The sequence below is a fragment of the Phocoena sinus genome, chromosome 6, assembly GCF_008692025.1.
Source record: "Phocoena sinus isolate mPhoSin1 chromosome 6, mPhoSin1.pri, whole genome shotgun sequence".
NCBI lineage: Eukaryota > Metazoa > Chordata > Mammalia > Artiodactyla > Phocoenidae > Phocoena > Phocoena sinus.
The window spans coordinates 34,413,815-34,428,574 of record NC_045768.1 but is presented as its reverse complement, the minus strand read 5'-3'; the positions used below and the strand labels follow the sequence as shown (position 1 = coordinate 34,428,574).

The following is a 14,760-nucleotide window of genomic DNA, read 5'->3' as shown; positions in this document are numbered from 1 at the left end:
TTTGTGTGTCCTAATCTCCTTCTTGTAAGTACACCAGACAGATTGGATTGGGACCCACCCTAACAGGCTCATTGACACTTAATCACTTCTTTAAAAACCTTATCTCCAAATATAGTTACAAATTCTAAGGTACTAGAAATTACTTTATTCAACATATTGGAGGGACAAATCAGGACAAAATCAACAATTTTGGAGGGACACAGTTCAACCATAACAGCGGGGAGGAGAAGGTGTAGGGGAAATACGGAGTTCAGTTTGGGATCTTTAGAGTTCAGGGTGCCTGTGGGCCACCCAATCAAGGGCACTTGTACATGAAAGACTTTATTTTTAAAATTATCCATTTATTTATTTATTTATTTATTTTTGGCTGCGTTGGGTCTTCGTTGCTGCGCGTGGGCTTTCTCTAGTTGCAGCGAGCGGGGGCTACTCTTCGTTGCAGTGCTCGGGCTTCTCACTGCGGTGGCTTCACTTGTTGCAGAGCACAGGCTGTAGGCACGCGGGCTTCAGTAGTTGTGGCTCGCGGGCTCTCGAGTGCAGGCTCAGTAGCTGTGGCACACGGGGTTAGTTACTCCGCAGCATGTGGGATCTTCCCGAACCAGGGATTGAACCCATGTCCCCTTCATTGGCAGGTGGATTCTTAACCACTGCGCCACCAGGGAAGTCCCTACATGAAAGTCTTGAGTTCTGCAAGGGGTCCACACTGGAGATAGAGAGGTGGGTGTCATTAGCATCATCAAGTTCCAGGCAGAGGGCATGGCAATAGTGGGGACCTGGGGCTCTGGAGGCAAGGGCCCTGGCCGAGGTAGAAGCCTTTGGGAGAGGAGTGGAAATGGGGTGAACATAGCCACAGTGGAGGCCAGGTAGCCACACATGGGCTGGGAACCAACGGCCAAATCAAGATGGGCAGAGCCTAACGCAAGAGCTAGGGAGACAGAATGAGGGTTCAGGGCTGGCCGGGAGACTCAGAGGTGAAGCCAGAGGCCAGGTGAGCCCGCCAGTGCCAGGAAACTCAGCCGGCCGCAGTGTCTTCTGCTTCTTGTGTCCTCCTGCTTCTCGTGGGTGTTGTGCACCAGTCCTGATGACACGCTTAGGAAAGAGGAAGAAGGGGCACCAAAGCCAGGTTGCAGGGCCTAAGGAGTGAAAAAGGAGAGCCAATGTGTAGACCCTCGGTCCAGACAACCCTTTCCTAAGGAGGCAGAACATTTGGGAAAGGACAAAGGGCAGTGGCTTAAAGGGTGTCAGGGCTGAGAGAGAAAGGTGTTCATTTTCACTCTGAAGCACACAGCAGTGAGGAGGTCACCTGGATGGAAGTGGAGCACGTAGCTCAGCATACTCAGCTGGTTTGCTCGTCAGAAACCACACAACGTGCATTAGATCCACATTAGGCTCAGGTGTTTTGACGGAACCGTCTCCCTGATGTGGGGTCCCCTTGAGTTCCGGTTAATCCGTGCAGCAGGGCGGTGGGTGAGTGACATGGTTGTCCAGCATCTCCACACTGACTCACCCCAGGGGCTGTTTTTATCCTGGTCCTTCTCCGATCACCCTCCATGACGTCACTCCCCTTGTTAGGCAGCTCAGAGGGATTATCAAATTACTCTGCTGTCAGTGCCAAAACAGAGCTGCAATGTTGTGCTAAATTTCTGGGTTGATCTCTTGAAACTATTCCTCTTTATTTGTATTGGCGTGACTAATTATTAGTATCTGTTCATGATACCATATGCTTCCGCTGTCCGGAAAGGAGAGGGGTGCTGCGAGGCGACACCAGTGTTCACTGGCTAACCTTGGACACGTGTCGCTGTATGTCAGCCTTTTGCAAGGTGGCAGTGGAAGGAGGCATGGAACGTTTGTTGACCACCTATGTCCCAGCTGCTGTGGGAGTTGTTTTCCATACCTTGCTGCATTTGTTGACCACAGCAATCCTATGAAGTGAGTTTTATTGACGTCCCCATTTCTCAGAGAGGGGAAGTCGGCACAGTGAGGTTATCCTTGCCCACGGGGTTTGAACCCAGGCAGCTTGGTCCCACTCACAGCATCACCACCCAGCACAACCTGGATAAAGCCCTCCAGGGTAGGGGAATGGAAACAGAGTGTTGAGAGGGGGTGCATGGCAGAGTCTCACAGAGTCGGCCTAGGGAGGATGGGGCCGAATTAGGAAAGTCTCCGGATGTCGTGCAAAAGCATTGACACCCGTGCCTTGGGGGAGTGTTGGAAGAGGCCGGATGAAAGCAGGGGCTTGGGCAGAGAGGCGGTGGTGTTCGTAGGACGAGGGGATGTAGGAGGCAGGCCCCAGGTAAGGCCAAGGGCTAAGGTGGACTGCGTCTGGAACGTGGCTCCGAGAGACCAGCTGTTCCTAGAGTTGGGTCAGAGGCCAAGAGCCTGAGATGACGAGACGATGGCAGGCTTTCTGGCCTGAGGCATCAGAAAACAGAGCTGGGTGCCTGCAAGGATGCAAGGAATCAGTCAGTTTGAGAGACGGAGGCGCTGGAGGCAGGACATCTTGTCGGAGTGCTGGGTGTGTTGGGGAGAGTAGCTGGAGCCCCGAGTGGATGACTCATTAGGGAAAAAAGAGGAGGATGCGCTGGGCACAGGGTCTTCAGGTCATCTCTGCTCCCCACAACTCAACTCCCAGGCATAGCATCTCCATTAACTAAGCCTCCGATTGCTCTGGACCAATCGTAAGAAAGCGGCCCGGTTCCTGCCCTCGAGGAGCTGAGGTTAAACAAACACTGAGGCCAACGTGGAAGGACAAGTGGGAGTGAGTGTCGGAGGGAGAAAGGGCCGAGTGAGGTGGTGGGGCTGCAAGATGAGAGTGGGGGCTGAAGCTGAGACGAAAGGAGGAAGAGTAGAGGTGAACTGGGCGGGGAGACGCATCCCAGTGGAAGAGGGTTCAAGCCCTGGTCCGGGAAGATCCCACATGCCGCGGAGCAACTAAGCCCGTGCACCACAACTACTGAGCCCGTGTGCCACAACTACTGAAGGCCGCGTGCCTAGAGCCCGTGCTCCACAAGAGAAGCCACTGCAATGAGAAACCCACGCACCGCAACGAAGAGTAGCCCCCGCTCGCCACAACTAGAGAAAGCCCACACACAGCAACGAAGACCCAATGCAGCCAAAAATAAATAAATAAATTTATTTTTTAAAAAAAGAACGAAGCAGCAAGGAATGTTGATGTGCTCTTTTTCTCTATCACTCACTCCTGATGACGTGGAGTGTGCAAAACCAAGCAGGATAAAGTCATGATTTGGTGCTTAGGGCGGGAGAGGAAATACTGGCTTCAGAGCCACCAAGCATTCTGCCCAGCAGTGGAGATTTAGCTTGGCCTCTCCCCTTCCTCCTTCCCTCCCTTTTTCCCTCCCTCCTTCCCTCCTTCCTTCTTAGAACTCTAATCTCCTCTGAACTGCAAAGTCGTTTTATTTCTTCTTAGGGCTCCTATTGATATACATTACCTTCTAGAATGTATTGTTATCTGTCCTTAGAATTCTGAAGTTGAGGACAAGTTTTAGAACTTTAGACCTGTTGGTGACCTAGTGTGTAGAGGTGTGGGTGGGGACACTAACTTAGAAGCCAGGAGGGTCCTCACCGAACGGTCTTTGACCAACCATTTCCCTCCTGAGCCTGCTGGAAAAGTGGGGACCGACAGTAACTACCCTGGATGCTTGCTGTAAAAATCAAACAGCGTAAGAAGATGAGAAATTGCCATGTGGCTATTAAGTCCCATGTGAAGGTAAGAGATCATCCTTCAAATATAGTCCATTTTACAGGTGAGAACACCGAGGACCCAGAGTAGAAGTGACCTGGACAGGGTTACCCAGCAAATTAGTACCAAGGCCCAGACTGGAGCCCAGGTCTCCTTCCTCTGTCCCCCAGCACTTCCTTGTAACCTTCCTGCCTCTGCCCTCTCTTTCTGGACCATTACAAGAAGCTATTGTCCAAGCACAAAATGCATTTTCCATTTTCCACCTCTCTATACACTCTAAGCAAGACCAGCCAGCCATATGAGGTTACATCTTTCCTACGATTCCAGCAACCTTTCCAAACTGTTTTTCCAAATCTGGAATCCCAGCAGTATCCCAGAACCACCACCAAAGCCGCTCTCTGTATGGGAGCTGGAAGAGAAGGTGACTCCAGGTGATCTGATTCACCTGCTGCTGACGCAGGCTTCAGCTCCCTCCGCCCGCAGAGACGCAGCCTAAATTAAAGCCCAGAGAGCTCAAAACAGGGCAGATGCCTCTCTCCTTACCAGCTCTCCTTAGCGATGAGCAGGCAAGTCTAATTTTAGCAGAGAAGACTCTTAGAATGTGAGAAACAGAAGGTACTTTGAGATCATCTTGTCTTGTGGTTTGTAGCTCCCACTAGGCATCAAAAATCATCCAAGGAGATTAAAAATACATCTCCAGAGATTCGAATCAGTTTGTTCAGGAGCACTGGTATTGTCGTAAAGCTCGCGGGTAATTTGTATTTGCAGCCATGATTGAGAACCAATGGTCTGGTCTCACCCCTCATTGTACAGAGGAGGCTGAAGCCCAGAGAAGGGAGGGGACTTACCCAAGGTCACACAGCATCAGGGGCAGAGTCAGGGCTGGAACTTGGTTCTCTTGAGTCTTCACTAAAGGCTCGCTGTTGTCTCTCTAACTAGAAATCGTGTCTAATGAAATGGCCAGGGGAATTTTTTTTAATGAGCAAATGTTTACCAAATACCATCTTCTGGAAGAGGTAGAGGAGAGATAATATTCTTCCCTGACCTCCGGAAGCCCACAGTCCAGTAGGGGAAGCATGCGTGTACCCAGAGAGCTCTAACACTGTGTTGACTAAGTACTATGATAAGGACACCAGGTGCTGTGAGAGAGCTACAGAGACAGAAGGTGGAATCCAGGAGGTCTCCCTGGGGGAGGAAGCATTATTCCAAACTTAAAGGATGGGGAGGTAGAGTTGTTAGATCAAATATAGTATGCTCAGTTGGATCTGAATTTCGGATAAATGATGAATAAGCTTCTCATATAAGAAGGTCTCAAATACTGAATGGGATGTACTTACACTAGAACATTTTTCATTGTTTATCTGAAATTACAGTTTAACTGGGTATCCTGTATTTTTATTTGCTAAATCTCAAAACTCTCCTGGGGGGCATTTCAGCAGTGGGCAGTGCAGATGGAGAGAGGATTGCCAGCAGACAGGCAGCATTGGCAGAAGCAGGAGCATCTACTGAGCAGTGACCATTTGTGTCACAGGAGCAGAAAGGGCGTGGGCAAAGGCCAAGGCTATTGAAGCAGGGCCAGCCCCGGGGAGGGCCAGTGAAGCCAGACTCTGGAGTCACAAGGCACCATCCTCATGGTCCTGCACGCCCATCCTTCCCCTCTAGTCAGTGCTCCACATTCAGCCTGATAACAGTCACAGAACTTGAGTCAGACCATCTCACTCCCTGCTCAGGCTACGCCTAGAAAAAGACATCTGAGCTCCTTACCTGGACCTAGAAGACCCTGTAGGATGTGGCCTTGCCTATTTGAATAAAATCTACTCCAAAGGGTTGTTGTGAAGATTAAGGGGGACGGCATTAGGCAGTGTTCTCAACCTCGGCTGCCCGGTGAAACCACCTGGGGAGCTTTAAAAAAGGCAGATGCCTGGCCCCAGCCCAGGGATTGTGGTTTAATTGGTCTGGGGGAGTCCTGGGCATCAGGAGTTTCAAAAGCGTCCCAGTGATTCCAATGCACAACCAGACTGAGTGTCACTGATGTACAGTGTACTCTCTAGCCTGACATAAGCATTTGGTGAGGACCTGTTGCCCTCTGCCACATGTCCAACTTCACCTCTATCCATCTTCCGCTTCCCCCTCCCTCCCGCCCCAAGCCTAGGGCTTCCCACCCACCATCCCTCTGCCCAGAATGTTCTACCTCCTTTCTCTTAACTTGGCCAACATCTATATTCATCTCTCTCATCCCAAGTTTCTCTGTTCTCTTCTCCCAGAACACACTGAACTTTTTCTTTACAACACTTAGCATCCTCTGCACTTACGTTTTTAATTGTGTGGGTACCTGCTTAGTTTCTCATTCCCAGCAGTCTGTAACCTACATGGCAGAGCCCCTGTCTTTCTTGTTGCTCACCGTCCCCACCCCCCTGGAGCTGGACACGTGATGCTGGCCCTCGGTAAATGTCGAACAAATGAATGGATCAAAGAATGACTGATCATGGGGGGATGTGGTTAGGTTTGCCTTTCCAGAGAGATCTTTCTGGCTGCTCTGTGCTGAATGCTGGTGGGGGAAGATAGGAAGAGACTGAGGCCAGAGTACCAGTGATTCCACAGCTGTGATAATACAGGCGAGAACTGATAGGGCCTTAACCAGGACAGAGGTGATGGAGTGCAAGGTGGGACAGATGAGAGGCTCTGTCTAGGAGGGTGAGGATTTAGGGGAAGGGGTGCCATGTGACTGAGGGTCTACCCCGAGGGACAGGCAGGATGACCAGATGGAACGTGAGCCAAAGGAAGAGGCTGTTGTCGGGAAAGAGGAGTTCCGTTTGGGCCAAGTTGGGTTGGACGTGCCAGTGGGACATCAGAGGGACATCTAGGAATCTGAGGCCAGGGACAGAGAAACCTAGGTTGGGGATGGAGATTCGAGAGTCATGTCAATAGAGGCAAGAGTAAAAACCAAATAAAATTTAAAAGTTTACATGCAAGTGTTTCTTGCCATTTCTGTGAGCAACTTCCTGGGGCATGGAATGTCCGTGCCCAGAAGCCTCTCTGTCTGAGAGGCGCGTCATGGGCCCTTCGTGTCCCCGCAGCTATCCTGGGCATGCACACGCTCATGAGCAACCAGCAGTACTACCAGGCCTTGGGCAGCAGCTCCATCGTGAACAAGGAGGGACTCAACAGTGAGTACGGGCACCCCTCCCTGCCCCCAGCGAGGGCACCTTGGAAGTGAGGGGTCCTCCCACGTCTTGCTGCCTCTGCCCGCTCTCTGGCTCACTGCAGAAGATTTCGAATTCTATAAAGCCAAATCTATCCACTTTTTCCTTTTACTCTCCTGGGATTTTGTGACGTATTTACGAAGACCCTCCCCATCCCAGTATTAACAAAACGTCCTCCTGTATTTTCTTCTGTAAGTCTTAGAGGTTTACTTCTTATATCCAACTTCTTAATCCTCCTAGAGTTCGTGTTTGTGTGTGGTGTGAGATGAGATTGAACTTTCATTTTTTTAAATCAAATTCCTGTTGTCCCAACACCACTCTGTGTAAAGTTCATCCTTTCGCCTCTGGTTTGGAACTCCACCTTGATCATAAATGTCCATGTGTCCACTTGGGTCTGTCTCCGGATGCCTCTCCTGCCCCACGAGTCTCCTTGTCCTTTCCTGTGCCAATATTGCATTGTCTGAATTGCTCCGCTGCATCGTTCCAAGCTGGCATTTTGGCCCCAGAGAGAAACGAGGGCACCCAACGCGCAATTATCCCTCCCTCTGGAAGGCCTACACGTTTCCTTCCCATCCAGGCTTCATTTTACCCTCACAAGAGCCCACTGGGTAGAACGACTCATTCACATTCTGCAGATGAGGACACCGAGGTTCAGACAGTTTAGCGAATTCACCCAGTTTTTGCAGGACGGCAGAGGCAGAGTCCAAGTAGGGCCCAGACTCCTGACCCCGCCCATTGCCTGCCCCCATCCCCCATAGCCCCTGAGATGCCCAGCCTTCCGTGTCCCTGAGCTCTGCTGCCGCTTCCTTCCGGTGTCCTTATGTCGAGGGAGAGTGACGCCTCGTCTCTGTGAGCCACCCGCCTGTTGTCGGTCACTCTAGGTGTGATCAAACCTACACAATACAAGCCTGTGCCTGATGAAGAACCAAATGCAACAGACTTGGATGAAACGCTGGAGCGGATAAAGAGCAACGACCCCAAACTTGAAGAGGTCAACCTCAACAACATCCGGGTGAGGTTAACCCCTTTCACTCCACTTGCCCTGCTGGGGGGAGGCGGGGAAGCCATGTCTAGTGCCACCCAGACCCAGGTGGCCCGGGCCTGGCTGTGCGGAGACAGCAGGGTCCTGCTTGGACTCTGGGTGCTTCTGGATCAGGAATAGAGACAGAAGCTTTCGGAGGGAGGATAGTGTAAACTAGCACAGCCCATGGCCCTGGTTTCTTCTGGGGACTGACATCAGACCCAGATGTTCACCACAGACCAACCCAGCTTCGGCTCTGGAAACCCGCCACCCTATTCAAAACACTGAGAGCTTCTCTGAGATAAAATCGTGAGTCAGACACATACGGCCGCACGGGATCCCGAGGCTGGAAAAGCCCAGGGCCCACCAGGTTCATGGGGTAACCCAAGCCCGGGGAGGGACCTAGCCCTGAACCAGTGTAGCATGCACATATTCAGCCTCATTCTGCAACCTTAGAAGGGAACTGTCAGCCCAAATGTCCAAAGACATATTCCAAGCCGTCGGCCCACATCTCTCCAGACCTTTCCCGTGTGACCACTAAGGGCAGAGCGGGGACGGATGGACAGGCAGTCCTACCCTGGACAGGCTGCAGGAGGAATTCAGAAGCAGGCCCAGCTGCCTGCCCACCTGCTCAGCCCAGGGACCAGAGGGATTAGTTCTCGGGGGGTGTGGATGTAAGATAAGAAGTGGGCCCCTCACTCCCCGTCTCCCCTTTCCTTTCTTCTCCACTTTCTTTTAAGTGGCTGCCAGCCCCACGGCACGATCAGATCGGAAACCTGCGCCCGCAGTGTTCTCCTGCACCTGGCCTTCCCATGCTCTGCTCCCACGGGGGCTAAAGTGACACTCTGAAATAAGAGATCCGTTCAAACACAGCCAGGCTCTCTCTCTCGGGCGCCTCCGCTGTCTGCCGTGTGCACAGTGGGAGACGCTGGCACAATTCAGAGCCATGCACCCTGGCAGTGCGTACCAGGAGGCATGGGGGTGTGGAACCTGGCCACGGCCCTGTGTCTTCACCGTGAGGCCTCAGGCAAGGGCTCGGCCCTCTCCAGGCCTGTTTCCCCTCTGCACGTGAGGCAGTTGGACTAGGTCAGTGGTTTTCACTTGAGGAGATTAAAAAATAAATGAATGCCAATGCCCGGTCCCTCTCCCCGCAGAGAGTCTGATCTTATTGGTCCCGGGCAGGCCTGTGCATCAGCACTTTGTGACAGTTCCCCAGGCACCTCTGATGTGTGGCAGGGCTGAGATCCCCTGGGACAGATGTCTCTTAAAGATCATCTAGGGCCATGCCACACCTTAGTTTTCCAGAAACAAACCCAGAGAGGAGCAGAGACTTCCCCAGCGTCACACAGTGAGTCAGAAACATTGCCAGTGCTGGGGCGGAGCCCTCTCCCACACCCCCAGACCTGAGCTCTCACCACAGCACTCTTCTGCATCCTTTGCTTGATGTATTCCTCCTCCTCCGGTCTCCACATGTACAAAGAGAAAATTACAGGTCCTATTTGAAATTTTCAGGGAGGATTTTCTCAATCTGTTTACCCAAAAGTTCTCCTCCAATCTCAGCCATTTGGGGCAAAGCAGGAACCCTTTGCCCATTCAGCTTTTTGGTCAGAGACTTGCAGGGAATCAGGTTGCACGTGTGAGAGAGCTGCTGCCCCCATCTCTCTGCCCTACCCGCCCCTGACAGGGCCTGCTGGTCACTGCTTGCCTTTCTCTCTGCAGAATATCCCCATACCCACTCTCAAGGCGTATGCAGAAGCCCTGAAAGAGAACTCGTATGTGAAGAAGTTCAGCATCGTGGGGACACGGAGCAATGACCCCGTGGCATTTGTATGTACCTTTCTGATCTGCTGCATTGAGAGTGGGAGGCATAGAAACAGGAAGGTTGACGTTTGTAGCCTCAGGACTGGCCATGTGCCACTGATGAAGAACCCTGTGTGGTGTGGTGTGGTGTGATGTGGTGAAAGGCACTGGGCTAGGAGCCAGGAGAGGACATGGACAGAACAACCATTACCCAGGCACCATCTGTACATTATCCTCCATGGTGCTTAATCTCCATAACCACCCCTGATCCCAGAGGTGCAGGGCTCCCCACTTTACAGATGAAGAACCTGAGGTAAAGGGAGCTCAGGCAACTTGCTTTGTCCAAAGTTGCACGGCAAGGGAGAGGTGGAGCTGAGATTTAAAAACGAGTCAAATGTTCCCTAAAGCCAACTCTCTCACCACTCAGCATGTCATGAGTAGACAAGGGTCCACCCCTCCCTGGTCCTCAGTTTCTCCATATCTAAAAATTATTGTCTTCATCAATGGTTCCCAACGACCAGTTTTATTTGTTTTTTACCTATGTCTTAAAGATATTGCTGATTAGATTAAATTGTACTTATTATAAAGTAGCCATCAATTCGTTTTTAGAAAAAAGAAAAACATTCAACACACATGTATGGAGTCTGTCTGTGCCCAGCAGTGAATTAGGCTCTGAGAATACAACTGTGACCAAGACAGTCATAGCTCCCACCTTCATGAATATAATGGCCCATCCAGCCATGCAGACAGCTAAAGGATAACAGTACAGCGTGACTACTACAATACTAATAGCAGGTAAAAAGGTACAGAGATTAGCTTACCAGGCATGGTAATTAACCATTTAGTAGCAATCACTTTGTTGATATCCACGAAATAACTTGCTGGGATTTCGATTGAGATTGCATTGAATCTATATCAAAATGGGAAGAACTGATATCTTGACAATACTGAGTTTTCTTGTACATGAACATGGAATATACCTCCATTTATTTAGTTCTTTTTTAATTTCATACATCAGAGTTTTTTAGTTGTGCTCATATAGATCTTGTACATATTTTGTTAGCTTTATACCTAAGTATTTCATTGTTTGGGGTGCTAATATAAATGGTATTATGTTTTTTTTTTTTATTATTATTTATGGTCGGCTGCATTGGGTCTTCGTTGCTGTGTGAGGGCTTTCTCTAGTTGCAGTGAGCGGGGGCTGCTCTTCGTTATGGTGCATGGGCTTCTCATTGTGGTGGCTTCTCTTGTTGCCGAGCACGGGCTCTAGGCGCACGGGCTTCAGTAGCTGTGGCACGTGGGCTCAGTAGCTGTGGCTCACGGGCTCTAGAGCGCAGGCTAGGTAGTTGTGGTGCATGGGCTTAGTTGCTCCATGGCATGTGGGATCTTCCAAGACCAGGGCTCGAACCCGTGTCCCCTGCAGTGGCAGGTGGATTCTTAACCACGGTGCCACCAGGGAAGTCCCTAACTGTAGATTTTTTTGTAGATATTCTTTATCAACTTATGGAAATTGCCCTCTATTCCTAGTTTACTGAGAGTTTTTATCATGCATGGATGTTGGATGTTGTCAAATGCTTTTTTTATCATCTATCGAAATGACTATTTTACTTTTTTAGCTTGTTGATGTGATGAATTATATGAATTGATTTTCCAGTGTTGAACCAGCCTTGTATACCTGGGATAAATCCCACTTGGTCATAGTTCAACATACTTTTGAATTTATCTTGAGATTTCTTCTTTGACCCATGTGTTGTTTAGAAGTGTGTTGTTTCATCTCCATGTATTTGGGAATTTTCTAGTTACCTTTCTGTTATTCACTTCTAGTTTGATTCCATTGTGGTCTGAGAGCAGACATTGTATGATTTCTATTCTTTTAAATTTGTTAGGATGTGTTTTACGGCCCAGAATGTGGTCTGCCTTGGTGAATGTTCCATGTGCACACAAGAAGAATGTGTTTTCTGCTATTGTTGGATGGTAGTCTATAGATATCAATTATATCTAGTCGATTGACAGTGTCTGAGTTCAGTTATGTCTTTCCTGATCTTTGGCCTGCTGGATCTGTCCATATCCATAGAGGGGTATTGAAGTCTCCTACTATGATAGTGGATTCATCTATCTCTCTTTGCAGTTCTATTAGTTTTTGCCTCATATAGTTTGACGCTCTGTCATAAGGCAGGCACTCATTAAGGTTGTTATGTCTTCTTGGATAATTGACCCCTTTATTGTTATATACTACCCTTCTTTTTTTTTTTTTTTACATCTTTATTGGAGTATAATTGCTTTACAATGGTGTGTTAGTTTCTGCTTTATAACAAAGTGAATCAGTTATACATATACATATGTTCCCATATCTCTTCCCTCTTGCGTCTCCCTCCCTCCCACCCTCCCTATCCCACCCCTCCAGGCGGTCACAAAGCACAGAGCTGATCTCCCTGTGCTATGTGGCTGCTTCCCACTAGCTATCTACCTTACATTTGGTAGTGTATATATGTCCATGCCTCTTTCTCGCTTTGTCACAGCTTACCCTTCCCCCTCCCCATATCCTCAAGTCCATTCTCTAGTAGGTCTGTGTCTTTATTCCTGTCTTACCCCTAGGTTCTTCATGACATTTCTTTTTCTTAAATTCCATATATATGTGTTAGCATACGGTATTTGTCTTTCTCTTTCTGACTTACTTCACTCTGTATGACAGACTCTAGGTCTATCCACCTCATTACAAATAGCTCAATTTCATTTCTTTTTATGGCTGAGTAATATTCCATTGTATATATGTGCCACATCTTCTTTATCCATTCATCCAATGATGGATACTTAGGTTGTTTCCATCTCCAGGCTATTGTAAATAGAGCTGCAGTGAACATTTTGGTACATGACTCTTTTTGAATTATGGTTTTCTCAGGGTACTACCCTTCTTTATCCCTAATAACTTTCCTTGCTTTGAAGTCCATTCATAGCCATCAATTATTTTCTGATCTTTAAAATACATAGAACATTTCCTTTGATGTCTTTGAAGTGACGGAAGTGGCTCATAGTCTCTCACTGCTGCCAGTGGAGAACCTCTAGATAGATGTCCTCTGACCTCAGGACATCTTGGTAGATCCTGAGTTTGCCCACAGAGAAACAGCTGGCAAAGCCACATGCCCTGTCCACTGCTATGTCATGGATCAGAAACTACACCTGTGCATGCTGGCACTCAGCTCAGCTCCACGAATGTTTGTGGGGAATTGACCCTGTGCCAGGCGAACAGCTGATGTCAGCCCCTTCACACCAGGATACCCGTTGCTGAATATGAAAATACTTCCGGAACAATTGGTAAATAGGCTTCCAGAGCTCTGCTAGTGCCCCCGCTGCCTGCCCCAGCTCTTCTCCTGCCCGTTCCTCCACTCTGCTCCAGCAAACAAAGAGTTGACACCTGGCATGACAGTGCCTCCAGGACCAGCTCAGCCACTAGTATGTCTACTTGGATTGGCCTGGTGCACTGACATACTGGTTGTTAAATTTTTTGATTATCAGGCCAGGCCTTTCCTGGGGAGTAAGAAGGGTGCTGTGGAGCGGGCACAGACTCAGTCCCTCCCCTCAGGAGGGTCCAACCTACTCAGGGTCACAGAGGAAGCTGACATGTCATCCTGGGGTACACGGAAGCAGGGGGAGCTGAGGATTTTGTCTCAGAAGGCATCATGGGAGCCTCGCCTCGCAAAGGTTTCAGCAAGCAGGGCCAGTGGGAAGGGCATTCCTGGATCAGATCATCATTTCAGACAACCAGGGCCCACTGATCATACATCCTGGCCATCAGCTGCTGGTGTCTCCTTTCCTCCATGACACGTCGTTTCTACCACCTGCTAATTACCTCATTTCCTTTAGAGGCTCTGATTATCATCTGCACCCCTGGCTGAAGTCCTCCAAAACGTGCTGGGGCCACCCGAGCTCCTCTCTTCCGGTTTGCCCTGGTCACTTGCCCAGCGGGATGCCTTCCCAGGCTCCCCTCTCTGCTGCTCAAAGAGAATGACGACTCCATGGAATTATAACAGGGACATAGAAGAGACAAGTGGAGAGCATATAGGGAGGTTGGGACTCCACTAGTCACTCAGTGAACAGTGACCGAGGACCTACTATGTGCTGGGCACTGTGTGGGTTGGAGGGCACCATGGGATGAATAAGGTGACCATCAGCCCACCAAGAGTACATAGGCTAATGGCGGAGCCAACGCCAGAATAAAAACAACTCTAAACGCAGGAATACAAGTTCCTTGAGGGAGGTTATGGATAAAGTCTGTGAGGTTCAAGAGGGCAGGCACAGCTAGCTGGGGGGCATCAGCAAAGGCTCTTGGAGAAACGGGCACTGAGAATGGCCTTAAAGGAGGGACAGGCTTTGAACGAGTGAAGCAGAAAGGAAAGAGCATTCCAGGTGGCAGGGACAGGATGAGGAAAGGCAGAGCAGAGGGAAAACACTGTGTGCCCGGGGAACTGAGAGTAGCCCCACCAAGACGGGCAGCCAGAGTTGAGGCTGATCAGAGTGGGGCAACCAGGTAATAGAGGCTTTGGATGCAGGCTAAGGGGCTGTGAGTCTCCGGCTGGGGGCTCGGGGCCATGGCAAGTTGGAGGGGAGGAGAGACACAGAGTAGTGCTTGGTGAAGGAAGTTGTGGAGATCATCTTGCCTGGCCCCTGACGGTGTGCAAGGGACTCTCACTCCCAGCAAGGCTCCCTCAGTATTTTAGGTTCTACCCACAGGGGCTCCAGCCTTGATCAGGCTAACTCATGGGTACCCTGCATTTTCTCCTTTGGTTCAAGGCCCTTGCTGAGATGCTCAAGGTGAACAAGGTGTTGAAGACACTGAACGTGGAGTCCAACTTCATTTCCGGAGCCGGGATCCTGGGCCTGGTGGAAGCTCTTCCATACAACACTTCTCTGGTGGAACTGAAGATCGATAACCAGGTAAGATGGGCGAAGGTCTCCTTGTGTCCTTCACCTGATGCTCACCATTCTGTACTTTCCCGCTTGCTGCCACATGGACTAGACGCTGCTGGACAGAACGGGTGCCG

General features: G+C 49.9%; 1 protein-coding gene across 2 annotated transcripts in view; it reads left to right on the top strand.

The window, feature by feature from the left end:
* TMOD1 (tropomodulin 1) overlaps positions 1–14,760 on the top strand; it is an 80,554-nt gene that overhangs the window by 48,384 nt on the left and 17,410 nt on the right. For both annotated transcript variants that reach the window (XM_032636056.1, XM_032636057.1), the window contains exons 5-8: positions 6,775–6,864; positions 7,782–7,912; positions 9,641–9,748; positions 14,510–14,653. In XM_032636056.1, the coding sequence (XP_032491947.1) occupies positions 6,775–6,864; positions 7,782–7,912; positions 9,641–9,748; positions 14,510–14,653 (473 nt within the window). The remainder of the gene's footprint in view (positions 1–6,774; positions 6,865–7,781; positions 7,913–9,640; positions 9,749–14,509; positions 14,654–14,760) is intronic.